This window comes from Bison bison, unplaced genomic scaffold, assembly GCF_000754665.1.
Source record: "Bison bison bison isolate TAMUID 2011002044 unplaced genomic scaffold, Bison_UMD1.0 scf7180017864291, whole genome shotgun sequence".
NCBI classification, from domain to species: Eukaryota; Metazoa; Chordata; class Mammalia; order Artiodactyla; family Bovidae; genus Bison; species Bison bison.
In genome coordinates, this window is record NW_011494863.1 from 12,916,235 (window position 1) to 12,934,680 (window position 18,446).

General features: G+C 46.6%; 1 protein-coding gene across 2 annotated transcripts; it reads right to left on the reverse strand.

Annotated features, from left to right (window-relative positions):
• Positions 1-422: 422 nt before the first annotated feature.
• ATOX1 (antioxidant 1 copper chaperone) lies at positions 423-15,826 on the reverse strand. 2 transcript variants are annotated; one of them, XR_826181.1, is made up of 5 exons: positions 15,719-15,826; positions 8,008-8,083; positions 4,129-4,297; positions 2,799-2,936; positions 423-562 (listed from the first exon to the last, which is right to left on the reverse strand). XR_826181.1 is itself a non-coding variant. In XM_010850600.1 (4 exons), the coding sequence occupies exons 1-3, from the start codon at positions 15,722-15,724 to the stop codon at positions 4,173-4,175; spliced, it is 207 nt and encodes a 68-aa protein (XP_010848902.1). In that variant the 5' UTR covers positions 15,725-15,826; the 3' UTR covers positions 423-562; positions 4,129-4,172. The 2 variants fall into 2 exon arrangements, 1 of the variants encoding a protein (XP_010848902.1); XM_010850600.1 differs by lacking the exon at positions 2,799-2,936.
• Between the last annotated feature and the right edge of the window lie 2,620 nt (positions 15,827-18,446).

Here is an 18,446-nt window from a genome sequence, read left to right on the forward strand (position 1 = left end):
AAGAGATTACGTGGCCCAGCTGGGAGATGTGGAGCTTGGACTCTACCCCAGACAGTCTCTCTCTTCCCATTATTCTGATATACAAGCACATCTTCCCATCATTATTCCCATTACCATACAATTTTACATCCCTTAAATGCATTCACTTGACAGACAAGTTTTTCAACATATGGAGTCTAAGAAAGTAGTGAAAAGAAAGAGGATCACCAACCAAACCCAACACCTTCACTTATAGATGAGGAAAAGTGAGGCCCAGAGAGGGTGAGTGATCTGCAAAAGCTCACACAGCCAAGATTCAGGATCCACTGGACCTGGGAGCTGTCAGAACGCCAACCCAAGGAAGCACTGTAGTTATTTCCTTCACAGCAACATGTGAGCAGCACAGCATGTAAGCAAGTGACAAGACCAGGCAAGAGACAGTATCACCAGCAAAATTGGCTTGACTTTATTGCAGGGAAGCTACAGAGGAGCAGGACAAATGAGGGTCTCCGCAGGAACTACCATTGCTGAGCAGGATTGCCAGGTCCTAGATCTGTCTGGAGGGCAGGAGAGGATCAGCATCCTGGAAGAAATGAGAAGTGAGGTGGAATACTGGTGCCATCTGCTGTGCACATGGAGACATTACAAACGCAGTAAAGATTCACGAAGAGGCAGTCGCAGGGGGTGAAGTGGGAAACCCAGGTGCCGAATAGGACTAGAACCCCATGTCCAGCCCTGCACGCTGCTCCTACAAGAATGCCTTGACCTTGCTAAGCCGATCACTGCTGAAGCCCTCTTCCAGGCTCTCGCAGGGCTGCTGGAGCTCTTCCTCTGCCCTGTTTCAACTTAACTGGGATGGCAACAAAAAAAAAAGCCATGAGCAAACAAATCTGCTAAGAGCCAGATGATCAAGGAGACCTAATAACCAATAAATATTCATCCTCTGGTTCCTGAACCTGGCTTCGAATCAGTCACTGAGGAGCCTCTTAAAACAGACTCAGAGACAGATGCTGCCTGGTGTGTGGGAGTAAAACTGGCTTGATCAGTGATTCTCACCCAGTGGTGTGGTATGAACCTCCAGGAGCCTCTTCATACTACACATCGTTACTGACAGGTGTGCAGACCAAACACTATGATGCCTGAATTTGCTGTGAATATGGGGGTGGTGAGAGTGGGCCGTGGATGAGATGATGGCAATGACTCGATAATGTTGGATCTGGGTGACGGGCATGTGGAGATTCATTTTACGCCTACACTTGCATAGTTTTGACAGTTCCTATAATTAAAAAAAAAATCTAAAATAGATAAATTATGAAAACTACTATGAGAACGTTCTATCTAGCCATTGAAAGGAATGAAGCACTGGTACATGCTAAGCTTGAGTGAATCCTGAAAACATTATGCTGAGTGAAAGAAGCCAGACACAAAAGGTCATATAATGTTTCCTTTTGTAGGAAACATCCAGCATAGGTGCGTCCAGAAGGGCAGAAAGCAGATTTGTGGTTGCCAGGGGATGGAGAGAGGAGGCATCGGGGAATGAGTGTGAGCTTCAGTGGGTACAGGGAGTCTTCCCAGTGTGATGAAAGTTTTGAAACTGGAGTGGAGGCACAACACTGTGAACACACTATACAGGCCCACGCGCGGCACATGTGAGGAACGGTGAGCTGAACGTTATGAGAATTTCACCTCAGTTTAAAAGGAAGAGCCTACTATGAGAAAAAACACACATTAAGCTATACATGGTTTACAATTGGCAGGTTTTACTTTATATATATATATGTTTTTTGTTTTTTTTTTTAATTTATTCATTTGCCTGTGTTGGGTCTTGGTTGCAGCATGCGGGATCTAGTTCCCTGATGAGGGATTGAACTCGGGCCCCTTGAATTGGGCGTGCAGAGTGTTAGCCACTGAACCACTGGACCACCAGGGAAGTCTAGGTATTAATTTTTTAGTTAAAATTTACATGCTCAGTCAGGAGTTTCCAATTCAGTGTGTCTACACTGGGGGTCCCACATGTGTGGAGCCACTGAGTAACTTTTCCCTTCCTCCATCCATCCTTGCAATAGAGACTTGTATAAACACAATCTTTTACCTAATATAAAATAGGGCTACTTAGGTTAGATGGAGGGGCCCAGGGTCCCCCCTTCCCTCTCAAAACCCCAGGGACACAGGATCCACCATGATGAACACTGCTGCTGCTGCTAAGTTGCTTCAGTCGTGTCCGACTCTGTGCAACCCCATAGATGGCAGCCCACTAGGCTCCTCTATCCCTGGGATTCTCCAGGCAAGAATACTGGAGTGGGTTGCCATTTCCTTCTCCAATGCATGAAAGTGAAAAGTGAAAGTGAAGTCGCTCAGTCGTGCCTGACTCTTAGCAACCCCATGGACTGCAGCCCATCAGGCCCCTCCATCCATGGGATTTTCCAGGCAAGAGTACTGGAGTGGGTCACCATTGCCTTCTCTGGATGAACACTGGTATGGTGGAAACATTACTCTCCCTTTAAAGAGCGTCCTTCATATTCAGAGGGATGTCATAGCAACCCCCACAAGGCAGGAAAGCAAGGTAGAGGTTACAGCCCCATTTTATAGGAGAGAGGACTAGGTCTCAGGAATAAAAGACAAATGTCCAAAGTCAGAGTGTGAACTGAGGGCAGAGCTAAAACTAGACCCCTGGAATACTGATTATTCACCCTGGGCTCCTTCCTGAACATGGTTGTATCCGTGGGCAGAAAGGGGAAGAGGAAGACAGGCACACCTGATCTGCATATGATGTCAAGAGACACACAGGACATCGCCACGGCGCAGATTCCAACACCCACCTTTAGGAAGGAGGCTGCGGCTGAAGGTCACTGCCGTGGCCCGCCAGGCGGTTGGACACCTGACTTGCAGCCTGCTCCTGGCACTCATCTGCGTGAAGCTTTGGTCAAGTCACTTCCCTTCTCCAGGCCTCGTGTTTCCTGATTACAGTGAGAGCCATGGCCGACATTAGGGATGTTGTGATTGTTGTCATCCACGCATTAAAGGTGCACAGGGGCAGTGCCCCCTAGGAGGACTGTGCTCTGAAGGGTTCTGAGGCTGTGACTGGGCACAGAGGGAAGGAACGCTGCACGGATGACTAAAGTCTGCCCTGGCTCCACAGTGAAGGGTGCTGGCACGGTGCCACCTGCCTTTCTGGATTGTGTAAAATCAAAGGGAACAGCCAGCTTAAACACGCTGCTGAGGTTTGTTTCTGTTGTTTTTCACCTTTGACGGCTGTGTTATACTTTAGTGTACAATGTGATGATCTGTAACTTATCAGATGAATACACCCACATGGAGAAGGAAAGGGCAACCCACTCCGGTATTCTTGCCTGGAGAATCCCATGGACAAAGGAGCCTGGTGGGCTACAGTCCAAGGGGTCGCAGAGTTGGACACGACCGAGCGACTAACACACACACACACCCCCATACCCTCACCAGACTAGTGTTCATTTTTCTAGAATTTCCATAGATGAAAGCATACAGTACGTTTCCTTTTCTTGGCTTCTTTCACTCACTTCTTTTATATGTGAGATTCACTGAAGTTGTTGCGTGGACAATAGTATTCAATTACATGGCTATTCCACAGTTTGTTTACTCACCTAGTGATGGCCACTGAGTTGTTTCCAGCTTTGGGCTATTACAAGTCAAGCCACTACCAGTATTTACAAGTCTTTGTATGGACAGTGCTTCCCATTTCTCTTGGGTAAATACTAGGCAAGGAATGGCTGGGTCATATAGTAAGCTTTAAGAAGCTACCAAACTGATCACACTTGTTTTTGCACCAGTCTGGGAAAAGGGCGTGTTTGGGAAGCTGATAACAGTTCTAAGTGGGGATGGAAGCCAAGGTGAATTCACTTACCTGGTCAATGAGCAAAGCTTAGGGAGTAAGTGAAGTATAATACCTCTGAAGGGACCATTATATTACCAAAGTAAAAGGCACACTGCCCAGGGCCAGACGCTTACATTTAAACCCTGTTGATCACAAACTATAGCCCAAAGTCATAGAGGGGTCTCCGGGATACATCAAGCAGTGCTCTTTCTGCTCGCAGGAGACTGGAAGGAGTCCCTGAGCTTGTGGTTTGCATTAGGTAATGATACACTTGGTGGCCATGTCGGGGCCTTACCCACCTGCCCATGTTGGTCCATCCTGCAGGCTGCTGGACGGGGCCTCTCTATTTGGGGCCAAGGTAGGAGACAGCCTTTCCTGTTTTCCCCAGGGTCTCCAGCAAAGTGTCCACGCTGTGCTCAGAGTTGATACAGACCTTTTTGTTGGGCAGGTCAATGTCAAATTGAACTCCTGCAGGAAGTGGGGTGGGGAAGACAGACATATACCCAGTCAGGCTCCTAAATTGTTCACCCCACTCTTTCCCTCTCCTCTAGACCAGGGATTGGCAAACTTCTGAAAGGGGCCAGAGAGCCCATGGTTTAGGAACTGTGAGCTGCATGGACTCGGCCCCATCATCTTTTGTAGATTGTTTTGTGTTGTTGTGGCTTCCCTGCTGGCTCAGCTGGCAGGGAATCCACCTGCAATGTGGAAGACCTGGGTTTGATTCCTGGGTCGGGAAGATCGTCTGGAGAAGGGAAAGGCTACTCGTATTCTGGCCTGGAGAATTCCATGACTTGAATAGTCCATGGGGTCACAGAGTTGGACATGACTGAGCGACTTTCGCTTTTGTGTCCGACTCTTTTGCGAATGCATGTATTGCAGCTTGCCAGGCTCCTCTGCTCATGGGATTTCCCAGGCAAGAATCTGGAGTGGGTTGCCATTTCCTTCTCCAGGGGATCTTTCTGACCCAGGGATCGAACCCATTTCTCTTGTGGTTCCTGAATTGGTAGGCAGATCTTTACCATGTGAGCCACCTGGAAAGCCCCATATTGTTTTACACGCCTGAAAAAATGTAAAAACCATTCTCAGCTATGCAATAACAGACTGTGGGCCCAAAGGCTATAATTTGTCTATCTCTCCTCTAAATAAGGGCTGTAAAAATATTTTTTTTCTTAATTGCAAAAGTAATACAGACATGCCAATTTTTTTTTTGGCCACATTCTGTGGTTTGTGGGATCTTAGTTCCCTGACCAGGGATCGACCCTGTGCCCCCTGCAGTGGAAGCATGAAGTCTTAACCACTGAACTGCCTGGGAAGTCCCCAGACACACCATTAAAAAAAAAAAGACAAGCATTTTTGAATAAAAATTGAAAGTGTAAGGCCCCCGACTATTTCCTGCCTATAAGAATCACTGAATAATAGGGACCCATCCAGTGTTTCTCCTGATGGACAAATGAAAAGTCATTTTCCAAAGTAGCATCATACTCTGTAAACAAGTTACTTATACGTCACTTTCCAGTGTCCAGGACACCTTGCCATCTTAGCACATATGGAGACTTACTTCATTCTTTTTGACAGCCACACCATATCCCACAGTGTTACTGTATCACAGGGCTTCCCAGGTGGCCCAGTGGTAAAGAATCTGCCTGTCACTGCAGGAGATACAAGAGACTCAGGTTTGATCCCTGAATCAGGAAGATCCCCTGGAGCAGAGAATGGCAACCCTCTCCGGTATTCTTCCCTTGAGAATCTTATGGACAGAGGAACCTGGAGGGCTACGGGCCATGGGATCACAAAGAGTTGGACACAACTGAGCAACTGTGCACACACACACCATCCATCTACTCAGTCCCCATCTACAAGACACTGAGGTTGCTTCCAATTTCTCACTATGATCAAAACAATGTAGATATACTTGAACATATCTTATAAAACTTGTGAAAATATTTCTATACCATGAATTCATAAAATGGAAAGTGTGGGGCAAAATATTGGTGTACTTTAAATGTTCACAGATATTGCAGAACTGCCCTCCTAAAGAGCTATGTCCATTTAAGGACCCTTGGTGGCATATGTGAGTAGGTACAAACGGGTCTTGTTGAAATAACAAAGGCAGAGTCCCAGGCTTGGCTTCACCACTGATCTCAGCTGGGTCCTGCCCATCACAGGCCCTAGTCTCCCCATCAAACATGAAGGAGTTGGGGTCAGCCAGCCCTTGTGGGCGCACCAGCGAAGGGACCTCAAAAAGCACATGGCACAGGATTTAGTCCTAACCTGACTCTGGACCTACTGGACACCAGGGGCGGAGGGCAGTGCATCCTGGCTGCACTCTGGGTTTTGTCTTTTGCTTCAGAAGGGCCTCCCTCCTCTTTAGAGTAAATATTCTGGTGGCATCATAGAGCTGGAAGACACTCTGGGATCATGAGACCCAGTGGGTTTCAAAGCTGTGTTTCTAGCAACCCAGGTCCCCAGGCAGGTGTTCTGGAGCTGGCAAGAGTGAAAGCAGGCTGGCCTTCACTTCATCCAGACCTGCTGCTTGTATACAGAGGCTTCCGAGCAGGGTTTCACTCTTTTAAAAAAGAAAAAAAATGCATTTATTTTTGGCTGCGCTGGAACTTCGTTGCTGTGCGAGCTTTTCTCCAGTTGTGGTGAGTGTGGGCTACTCTCTGGTTGCGGCGCACAGGCTTCTCATTGCAGCAGCTCCTCTTGTGGAGCACAGACTCTAGGGCACATGGGCTCAGTAGTTGCAGTTCCCGGGTTTTAGAACACAGGCTTAGTAGTGCACGAGCTTAGCTGCTCAGTGGCACGTAGGATCTTCCCAACCCAGCCCAGGGATCGAACCCATGTCTCCTGCACTGGCAGGCATATTCTTTACCACTGAGCCACCAGGTAAGCCGTGGAGTTTCACCTTAAAGCATCCAGAGCAAAGCTAAGAGACTGACATTCCCATACTACAGCTGGGGAAAGCCAGGCCCCAGAAGAGGAGGCCATGGTCACACAGGAAGTTAGTGGTCAAGTTCTTTCCATTGCTTCAGATTTTTTCAAGTTCAGGTTCCAGTTTATAGTCTAGAAATTAGCTGTGGACTCACTATGAGACTCTGGGCAAGTCACTTCCTGCTCTGGGGCCTGGTGTCAACATCCCCATTCCACAGATGGAAAGTATAGCTCAGAGAACTGTTTTAAGTGCTAACAAGATGACAACCCCATGAGAGCCCTTGGAAAACTGGGTGTTATTATTGTGGGAGGTCTGACTCAATGGACATGAACTTGGGCAGAGTCCCCGAGATGATGAGTGACAGGAAGGCCTGGTGTGCTACAGTCCATTGGGTTGAGAAGAGTCGGACATGACTTGATGACTGAACAACAAAAACAGTGGGAGTTGGGAGGAAAGTTTAAGAAGGAGGGGGCATATGAATACCTGTGACTAATTTATGTTGATGTATGGCAGAAACCAACAAAATATTATAAAGCAATTATCCTTCAATTAAAAATAAATACAAAGAGAAAGAAAATTGGGTGTTTTATTATCCAGGGTTTTAGAAATGAAAATCTTAAAAGACGGATTGCCCCCAGGACTCTGATTACAACTCTGTTGTTATCTCATGGAACCCCAGACCCTAGCCCACTCTGGGCCTCAGTTTCCGCAGATGAGAAGTGAGGGGACTGGAGAATGGTTTTCTAAATACACCCAAAAGGGGTGCTTTAGAAGTTCTGCCAGCATGACTGACTGAAAGTTTGTTTCTTAAAATGTTACAACTTTTAAAATCTTAATAGAAAATGACACTCAAATGTATCACATAACAAAAGTTACCACAGTGGAGATGAATGTAACATAGTAACTAGTCCTGCAAGGGCTCCTCCAGGCCAGATTTACTGGCTGAGTCATTTACTGGCTGTGTGATACCAATAGATCATTCAACCTCTCTGAACTTCAGTTCCCTCCTGCTCGCAACAGAGATGGTGAAAGAAACTATCTGAAACGGTTGTGGTGAGGATTAAATGACATGATCCACAGAAGCCATGAAGCAGAGTACTTGGCACATGCCAAGTAACTCAGTACGTTTTGGTTTCACTGTTATTATCAGCTTAAACTCAAGATTCTCCTGCTCCATGCCTGCATTCATTTAATGTAAGTGTACCAGTCTCCCCACCCCATCCCCAACCCAGGGCCACTCACTCACCTCCTAGCTTGTTGAGGACTCGAGTGACTGCGTTAGAGCAGCCTTCACAGGTCATATCCACGGAGAACTCGTGCTTCTGAAACAGACAAAGGGGACCATGAGCCAGGTCCTGCACAGGGACCCCCACACCCACTAGCAGGCAGGCCCACTCAGGGCCCCAAGACAGAGGGCAGAGAGAAAGGAAAGATCGGGCTGTCATCAGACTCATCAGTAGCTTGAGTCTCACTCTACTAAATTGTACAGTGGAGTAACTCAGGTTCTCTCTATCTCAGAGGTGGTTGTGTTAAAGGACAGAATCCCTAGAAAATTTTTAGCAGTATCTGGCACACAATGTATCGACTCACCTGGGAAGGAAGTTTAAAATGCGGGTTTCTAGTCTCACCTTCAACATCCTGGTTTTCAGCTATGCAGTTGTCTGAGGATCACTAGTAACTCTGGTCAGGGGAGTGGGGGGAGGCATGCTCTGAGCAGTGCTGATCTGGGGGTCGTAATTATGCATCAGATCACTCCCTGCATTAGAATCACCTGGGAGCTTATTAAAAACTATGGGTTCTGGTCAGCAATCCAAAGGGCTGAGGTGTCCACTACCGCCAATAAGCTTCCATGGTGATTCTGAAGTACAGAGACCACTGTCGCATTCCAAGTACCTCAGAGGCAGCACTTAAGTCCCAGAAAGGGAGAGAATTTGCCTGGGTTTCCAGTGAGCTAAAGCTGGCCCAGTAAGAGAACTCAGGTTTCTGGACTCTCCATGTGGGCTCAACATCCTACCATATCCAGGATATCTAACAAACCAAGGGCATGAAGGCAAGCTCCCAGAACATGAGTTCTATTCAGTTCACTGCTGCATCCCCAGTAAAGGGAAAGGTGAGTGCCTGGCACAGAGGAGGGGCTTAATACAGTTTGTTGAGGGAATGGATAATTGATACAGCTGCTTGAAGAACCCTGGGTTCTTCCTTTGGTTTCAAACAAAGGTTATTTATACCAATACTTCCTTTATTGTAATCTCTGAAAATGAGACCTGGCTTCGGATCCCAGCTCTGGCACTTAGTAGCTGTGTGACCATGAGTAAGGAACTTTACTTATTCCTTTGTGCCTTGGTTTCTATATCTGCAAAATGGGGATGAGAGTTCCTTTCCAGGATGGTGAAGACGATGAACACAGGATTTTAAGCATAGCAGCCAGCATGCAAGACGGCCCCATGATCTCTTCAGTTTAGTTCAGTTTAGTCACTCAGTTGTGTCCAACTCTTTGCGACCCCATGGACTGCAGCACGCCAGGCCTCCCTGTCCATCACCAACTCCTGGAGTTTATGCAAGCTCATGTCCATTGAGTAGGTGATGCCATCCAACTATCTCATCCTCTGTTGTCCCCTTCTCCTTCCACCTTCAAATCTTTCCCAGTATCAGGGTCTTTTCAAATGAGTCAGTTCTTCACATCAGGTGGCCAAAGTATTGGAGTTTCAGCTTCAGCATCAGTTCTTCCAATGAATATTCAGGATTGATTTCCTTTAGGATGGACTAGTTCGATCTCCTTGCAGTCCAAGGGATTCTCAAGAGTCTTCTCCAACACCATAGATCAAGAGCATCAATTCTTCGGCACTCAGCTTTCTTTATAGTCCAACTCTCACATCCATATATGACTACTGGAAAAACCATAGCCTTGACTAGACGGACCTTTGTTGGCAAAGAAATGTCTCTGCTTTTTAATATGCTGTCTAGGTTGGTCATAACTTTTCTTCCAAGGAGCAAGCATCTTTTAATTTCATGGCTGCAGTCATCATCTGCAGTTATTTTGAAGCCCCCCAAAATAAAGTCTGTCACTGTTTCCCCATCTACTGGCCATGAAGTGATGGGACCAGATGCCATGATCTTGGTTTTCTGAATGTTGAGTTTTAAGACAACTTTTTCACTCTCCTCTTTCGCTTTCATCAAGAGGCTCTTTAGTTCTTCACTTTCTGCCATAAGGGTGGTATCATCTGCATATCTGAGGTTACTGGTATTTCTCCCGGCAATCTTGATTCCAGCTTGTGCTTCATCCAGCCCAGCATTTCTCATGATGTATTCTGTATATAAGTTAAATAAGCAGGGTGACAATATACAGCCTTGATGTACTCCTTTCTCTATTTGGAACCAGTCTGTTGTTCCATGTCCAGTTCTAACTGTTGCTTCCTGACATGCATATAGATTTCTCAGGAGGCAGGTCAGGTGGTGTGGTATTCCCCTCTCTTTAAGAATTTTCCACAGTTTGTGGTGATCCACATAGTCAAAGGCTTTGGCATAGTCAATAAAGCAGATGCTTTTCTGGAACTCTCTTGCTTTTTTGATGATCCAATGGATGTTGGCAATTTGATCTCTGGTTCCTCTGCCTTTTCTAAATCCAGCTTGAACATCTGGAAGTTCACAGTTCACATACTATTGAAGCCTGGCTTGGAGAATTTTGAGCATTACTTTACTAGCGTGTGAGATGACTGCAATTGTGTGGTAGTTTGAGCATTCTTTGGAACTGCCTTTCTTCAGGATTGGGATGAAAACTGACCTTTTCCAGTCCTGAGTTTTCCAAATTTGCTGGCATATCGAGTGCAGCACTTTCACAATATCATCTTTTAGTATCTGAAATAGCTCAACTGGAATTCCATCACCTCCACTAGCTTTGTTTGTAATGATGCTTCCTAAAGCCCACTTGACTTTGCATTCCAGGATGTCTGGCTCTAGGTGAGTGATCACACCATCATGATTATCTGGGTCATGAAGATCTTTTTTGTACAGTTCTTCTGTGTATTTTGCCACCTCTTCTTAATATCTTCTGCTTCTATTAGGTCCATAACATTTCTGTCCTTTATTATGCCCATCTTTGCATGAAATGTTCTCTTGATATCTCTAATTTTCTTGAAGAGATCTCTAGTCTTTCCCATTCTATTATTTTTCTCTATTTCTTTACACTGAGCATTGAAGAAGGCTTTCTTATCTCTCTTTGCTATTCTTTGGAAGTGTGCATTCAAATGGGTATATCTTTCCTTTTCTCCTTTGCCTTTTGCTTCTCTTCTATGATATCTGCCTCTTGGTATTTATGCCCTTGAGTAGTCTCATCCCAATGTCTTGTAGAATATGGCTGAAGTGATGTTAGGGGACCTTGGAGGCTAACTCATAAAAGACATGTGTTGTCTGCCTTACTCTCCCTAGGATCATTCACTCCAGAGGAAACTGGCTGTCATGTCCTAAGGACTCTCAAGCAAACCTATGGAGAGGTGCATACAGTGAGGAACTGAGCCCTTTGGCCAACAGCCATGTGAGGGAGCCCTCTTGGAAGCTGATCCTCCTTCAGAGGGCCACAGCCCTGGACAATATGGTTACCGCACCTCCTGAGAGCCCCTGAGCCAGAAACACCAGTTAACTGCTTCCAGAGTCCTGACTCTCACAAACTGTAAGTTAATGAATATTTGTTGTCTTAAACCACTAAGTTTGGGGGGCAATTAATTAGGAGTGATAGATAACTAGTATGTTAGGTAAAGAGATTGGAGCCTAGTCGTAGGTTCCACTGGGGTAAAAAGTTAGCTATCAGGGACTTTCCTGGTGGCCCAGTGGCTAAGACTCTGCAGTCTCACTGCCAAGGGCTGGGGTTCAATCCCCAGTTGGGGAACTAAACTCTGTGGTGTGGCAAAAAAAAAAAAAAAAAAGAAAGAAAGTTAGCTATTCAGATTATTATTGTTATTACTTTATTTCACTTCCCTCTTTTCTATCCCTTCAAAAGAAGAAAAAACAAAAACCTATGGCTACATTTTTCATGGAGTATTTCAAATCTGTTACCTTAATAGGAATTCTGGGCATAGCACTGTATCTTACTGGAAGACCTCAGGCAAAATCCTTGCCCTTAAGGGCCCCAGTTCCCTTATCTAAACCATTAACCAAGTAAGTTTTCTCAGCCTCAGTGCACTTAAGAATCACATCGGGCCTTGGGGACCAGCCAGGTCTGCAGGCTGCCTCAGTGGGCACTGTGGCTCTGGGTGGGCCCTGGGACCCTCCATTTTTATTTTAACCCACTGAGGAGACAGAAGGGTAAGACCACACACCTGAGAAAAACTGGTCTAAATGGCTTCTCAGGCTCTCTCCAAGTCTCAAACCATCTTTGGGTCTGGATTATCATCATGCTGTACAAGGGAAACTGAGGCCAAGAGTGAAGTACTTCGGTTTTTCAGTGCTGAGTTATATAACCATCATTTGCACCATCATTACACAACCAGAAAACCACTATTTTACTGAGGCCAAATCTGCAAAACTTGCCTTAAAGAAAATAGTCTTCCTTTTCTTCTAGTTAAACACATTTGATTCTTTCAGCTAATTTTGTGACTATTCGGCAACAACCACAACAAATTCTGGAAATAAGGATTTCTAGTGAGGACTCCAAAATCTTGCCTTTAACAGGTGGTTCTCAGTAACAGCATCACCTGGGAACATGCCAGAAATGCAGACTCTCATGTCCTACCATCAGGCCTCCTGAATCAGAATCCTCGGTTTTTAACAAGACACCCAGCTCATTCCTGCCCACATAATAGTTTAAGATGCTGCTCCAGCACACAAACTGGCAAACTACAGCCTGCCTGCAACCTGGCTTTGTAAAGTTTTACTGAAACACAGCTAAGCTCATTCATTTACTTTCACACTACAGGGGCCGAGTTGAGGACCTGTAACAGACCATATGGTTCATGAAGACTTAGATATTTACTGTCTGGCCCTTTAAGAAAAAGTTTGCTGACACCTGCTCTAGAGTAATTGGTAATCAAGATTAGTCAGTGGGGCGGGGCTTCCCTGGTGGTCCAGTGGTTAAGACTTAGCCTTCTAATGCAGAGGTTGCAGATTCGATCCCTGGTTGGGGAGCTAAGATCCTACAAAACTTACAGCCAAAAAACCAAAACATAAAGCAGAAGCAATATTGTAACAAATTCAATAAAGATTTTTAAAATAGTCCACAACAACAACAACAGATTGGTCAATAGCTTGCATCTGTATACCAATCCAAAGCTTTAATGGGTTTGCAAGACCAACATAAGACCTAAATCTGTTGAGTACCCACTATGTGAAATGCTCTTTATATAGTATCTAAGTCAGTCCCCACCCAGCTTGGAAAGGGAGCTAGTCACCCTACTAAGGAGAAAACTGAGGTTCCAGGGGTTAACTAAGTCACCCAGTCACGTGGTGGGTATATATGGAGGTTGGGACTTGAACTCAGGTTTTCCTGGCTCCAGAGACACCTTGCTGGTTCCAGACTAGCAAATGGGGCTGCAGAAACCCTGAGATAGGGACACCTTGGGAAGGAGCACAAGTTTTTGCTGCCCAAGGACCTAAAGTCAATAGATCTCTAGAGCTTTCTTTTGTTGGCTATGAAGGACAGGTCTCTTTCAATCCTGCACAGTACAGAGGTCAGAAGCCAGCACACGGGCAATCGTTATTCAGTGCTCTCTTCAGTACCTCTGAGTTGCAAAAGCAAATGTGGGGGTTGTGGAAAGCCTCCTTAATGAGTAGAGTAATCCGTTCTTTACAGAGAATCCTAGGACTGGCCCCACCACTGAATGCTTGACTTTGCACAGAGCCAGCCCCTCAGCGCCTCTGCTCTGCTACCTATAAAACAGTTTCTGTAAAGAAGATGAAAAAGCCCAGTCATCTGTACAATCCTTTAATAGAATCTCAGAACTGGAAGGGCAGGAATGGAATGGAGTCATACTATCCAGACGCCTCCCAGAGGCGAAATGCTTTCTCAAATATCCAGAATATTCAGTCTTTGAACACCTTAATGATTGGAAATTTACTAATATTAGAGTGCCTACTATGTGCCAGGCATTGTCCATACATGTCTTTGTTTAATCACAACAACCCCACAAGATAGGCCTTAGTATTGTCACTTCTTGACAGCTGAGGTTAGGTCACTCATTCAGGGTGACAGAGAACAGCCACTGTGGTCCTTGTTAACACAGGGTTGAAACCTGCCTGCTGTAGTTCTACCCAATTTGTTCTAGGTCTACACAAGAGCTACCATTCCTTCAGGACTATGTCAGTGGCTGAGCTATGAATTTTACTGGCACTTTTTTCCTGTTACTACTAATGACAGTCCTATGAGGTTGCAGTTTTTAATCCCCATTGTATGCTGAGGAAATCAAGGGACAGAAAGGTAAAGCAGTGTGTCTAAAGTCACCAGCTGGCAAGGGTGGGGGTTGGGGCACAGATTTTTCAAAGGAGTTTCAGAGATTCCAAGTGTTTGTGTGAGAAACCTTTCAGGTGACTCATTGTTCCCTTTCCGGCTTTGGTGTGAGTCCCTTGATTAATACCCTTCTTCCTTCAGCTGTTCATCTCATGATAATACTGCCAAGTGCCCTCTTCATTCTGATCATCCACTCTGGTGGGTCTTTTGTCAAAATCTCCAGAAGTATAAAAAAATAAATGCCCAGAATTTAACGTAGAATAGAGCCACCCTCAAGCTGGCTTTTCCCTCATGCCACCCAGCCACCGAAACCTGGTAGCCTCCACTATCCCAGACCCAGAGTGATTAGTGTTGTTCTCTGACACTGTCACAGGCAGATTTGCTCAACTCGGAGGGCTGGTTCTCTCAGGTTCTTTGTTCATACTTTGGGTTGTCTGAGGATTTGTCTCAAGGTGCCTGGCAAGACCCAAGGGAAATGACACTTGAGATGTTTGTAACCTGGCCCGGAGGAGCCTCTGGCTCACCTGTCAGCTCCCCAAAGCTAGGCTGCTAAGACACAGGGCATCTGTGGGATACCTCTAGGTACCCACTTGGAGCAGAGCCATAAAATCAGGCAACCCTGGGGAAAAGTGTTAAGCACCACAAGACACCAGCCAGGAGCCCCGAGATCAGATCAGGAACAGAACTTCCTCCCAAGCCAGCATGACTACTTTTATTGAGCAATTATCATGTGAGTTCAGGAGAGACTTGGACCCTGAAGATAAGAGGCTTAATCTGAGCGCACCCATTTCTCAACACCACCCTGAATAAATTAGTGGACCTTGTTTTGTAATCTGAAAAAGGCCTTAATTTTTTACCTACAAAATGAGACCACGAGACTGAGTCAGTTGCAAAGGTGCCCTAAGACCTGCTCTGCCCATCCCAAACTCTGCCACTGAGCAACTGGTGACTTTGGGCAGGACCCCGAACCTCTCTGGAGCCCATGGGTTCAGGTTCATTAAGTGACCGGTAGGAAAGGTTGAAAGCACTCTCTCCATTCAGCACGGCCCAACTTGAAACTCAAGAGTGGGCAGGGGAAGGGAAGAAAAACACAGATCTCTGAACATCCGTCCTATATGGGAGGCAAAAGCCACCGCAAACCCCTCTTTCAGGCCAGCTCCGCCGGAAGAGGCATCCAGGTGGGACACCAACTCCCTCCCTGTGTGATCTCTGCGACTCCCTGCCCCTATTGGGGTGGTCTCAGTTTCGCCGTCTATGCCTGAAAGGTTTAGGCTTGTAATCGCATGAAGGCTAGGAGCTTCCATATGCTGAAGCCTGACTCCCAGATAAAATTCTTTTTGGGATCCGATTTTCTGGAGGGTCGCAGAAGCTGGGGGGAGCTAGGTGGGAGGGGCAAGAAGTGAAGCGACAGTTTCGGCCGCTGCCAGAGCCCTTGAAGAGGGACGTCTGACCCAACGGCGGTGCAAACGAGCAAGCCGGAAGCCGCGGTTCTGCGCGGGGCGGGGACGGCGCGACCACTTACCGGCATGATTGAGGAGGAGGTGGTGGCTGCGGCGGTGACTACGCCTCCACCGGCTCTGAGCGCTGACGCGGCCACGCTTCCGGGTGTGCACGCCACAGGAGCCGCCCTCTGGCCCCGGCCACGCCCCCTCCGGTCCTGGCCCCGCCCCCTCTGGCCTTGCGGGCTGGCAGCCACCTGAAGGCCGTTGGCCTCTCCGCTGACTTCCGGCCAGCACGGGGCCCCTGGACGCCAGCCACGTCTGCGCTAGGCGGTGGGAGGGACAGCTCGGCTAGCTTTCCTTGTTGGTTGGCCATTTTTAGAACGCCTGCTCGGTGTCAGGCTGATATTAGGGGCTGGGAAGGCCGGGCCCCCCGCTGTGAACAGGCCAGACACAGCCTCCACCCCACCCCCGTCCCTCCCTAGAGGGACAATCTCAGTTACTTACTTAGTATTTGCTGATTGCCAGCCGTGGGGCGGCACTATGCTAGGCATCCAAGATGCACTAATGAAAAAGACACAGCCTAGCAGGGAGCCAGGGAAGCAAGAGGATCATGCAGGACAATACAAGTGTTAAAGGAGCTTGTGCCTTTGGAGCCATGAAAGGATCTCTCGCTCAGACTGTAGAGGATGGGGACGGTTCATGAAGAGAGGAGGCTTGCAGAGGAGGAAGTCTTGCTTCATCTCAAGATGGAAGATGGACCCATTGGGAAGGAAGGAGACAGAACAGCATGTAAAAGTTGAAAGGGGGACGTCCCTGGTGGTCTAGTGGTTAAGAACCTGCTTTGCAAGAAGATGTGTGCGCTCAGTCCTGTCTAACGTCTTTGCAACCCCATGGACTGTTGACTGTTAAGTCCACCAAGCTTAAGTGTCCACAGTCAAATAAGTATTAAAGTTGAAAGGCATTAGAGGGCATGCCTTGGGAGGCCGAGATATTTAGACTGAGAGGCAGGCACAGAAAGAGATGGGGAAACAAGCTACAAAGACATGAGACCCATATCCATGAGTGAAGACACACAGAGGCAGAGAAGTTCTAGTATCTTACAAAGAGGTGTACCAAGACCCAGGACTTCACACACACACACAGAGTACCAGGCTGGTTCTATCCTTGTAATATCCAAGGGGCTCCACCATCCAAGTTAGTAGTGTCAAAGTTCTCTCACCAGTCAAACTGCTTGGAGAGCTTATTAAAAACTCAGATTTCTAGTCCTTTCCTTAGATATACTGTCCCTTAGTTTCCAGGTGCACTTATAGTCTCCTTCCTCCTTCTGGTTTTGGGGAACCATGTTGAACATAACTGTTTTTTTCTGCTATGCTGCCCAGCATTCAGGATCTTAGATCTCTGACCAGGGATCGAATCTGTGCCCCCTGCAGTGGAACCATAGAGTCTTAGAAACTGGACTGCCAGAGAAGTACCAAACTATAGTTTCGGTACATACATGGAACCCTTTTGAGAAAGTGCTGGCTGTTGATTTATTGTCTCAGTTCCAATTCAACCTTTTTGCCTGCTTGTGAAAATCTGAACCATTTAAACATTGTTTTATTGCCTAATGGCACGATATTAAGCATTGTCAATAAAGACCCTGGAGAGATACTGGAGGAGAAAAGGTTTTCCTTTCTGATTCTGGTGTGCTCATTCTCCAGGCTCTTGCAGTATGTGTAATTGGTCTCTGCTTAGCTTCTGAGGTGGAGAAGGCAATGGCACCCCACTCCAGTACTCTTGCCTGGAAAATCCCATGGACAGAGGAGCCTGGTAGGCTCTAGTCCATGGGGTCGCTAAGAGTACGACACGACTGAGCGACTTCACTTTCACTTTTCACTTTAACGCACTGGAGAAGGAAATGGCAACCCACTCCAGTGTTCTTGCCTGGAGAATCCCAGGGACGGGGGAGCCTGGTGGGCTGCCGTCTATGGGATCACACAGAGTCAGATAAGACTGAAGTGACTTAGCATAGCATAGCTTCTGAGGATGACTTCCCCAGCACCAGGCTCCTGCTGTGTAAGGGACCAGCAGGACCTAGCAGCCAGCAGCTCCCCCCAGGACCTACTCTGCTTATGTGCTTTCATACAGTAACTGGGGTGAGATGATTTTCTATGAATAGCTTTCTCCAGCATCCTAGTGGATAGTTTTCCAGCCTATAGGGTGAATTTCTAGCACATTCCACCAGCATGGTACCATAGCCACTCCTCTGCCATTCACAAGGGCTGGAGCTTAGCCTGGGTGTGTGGGGTGCAGGATTCTTCATTGGGCACAACCATTGTACTATTTTAGCCCTATGGCCAGTGGCTGTGCCCCAAATCTGCTATTCCTTTATTCTTTCAAGTTCTCTTTACTTCTCAGTGGCCAGTCCCTCTTTACTCATGTTAGTTGCTCAATCATGTCTGAGTCTCTTCAACCCCAGGCTCCTGTCATGAAATTCTCCAGGCAAGAATGCTGGAGTGGTCAGCCATTTCTCTGAGAATATTTTATCAATTGCCGAAAAAATAAGAATAGGAGCATCTTGGATGATTTCATTAATAATTTAAATAGATTTCTATTTACATTAATTTATATTGATCTTATATCCCACACAAATATATTCAAAATTTTGTATCTCATACATTGTTATTAGATGTCTATCAGTTCAGTTCAGTCACTCAGTCAGTCATGTCTGACTCTTTGCGACCCCATGAATTTCAGCACTCCAGGCCCACCTGTCCATCACCAATTCCCAGAGTTCACTCAAACTCATGTCCATCGAGTCAGTGATAA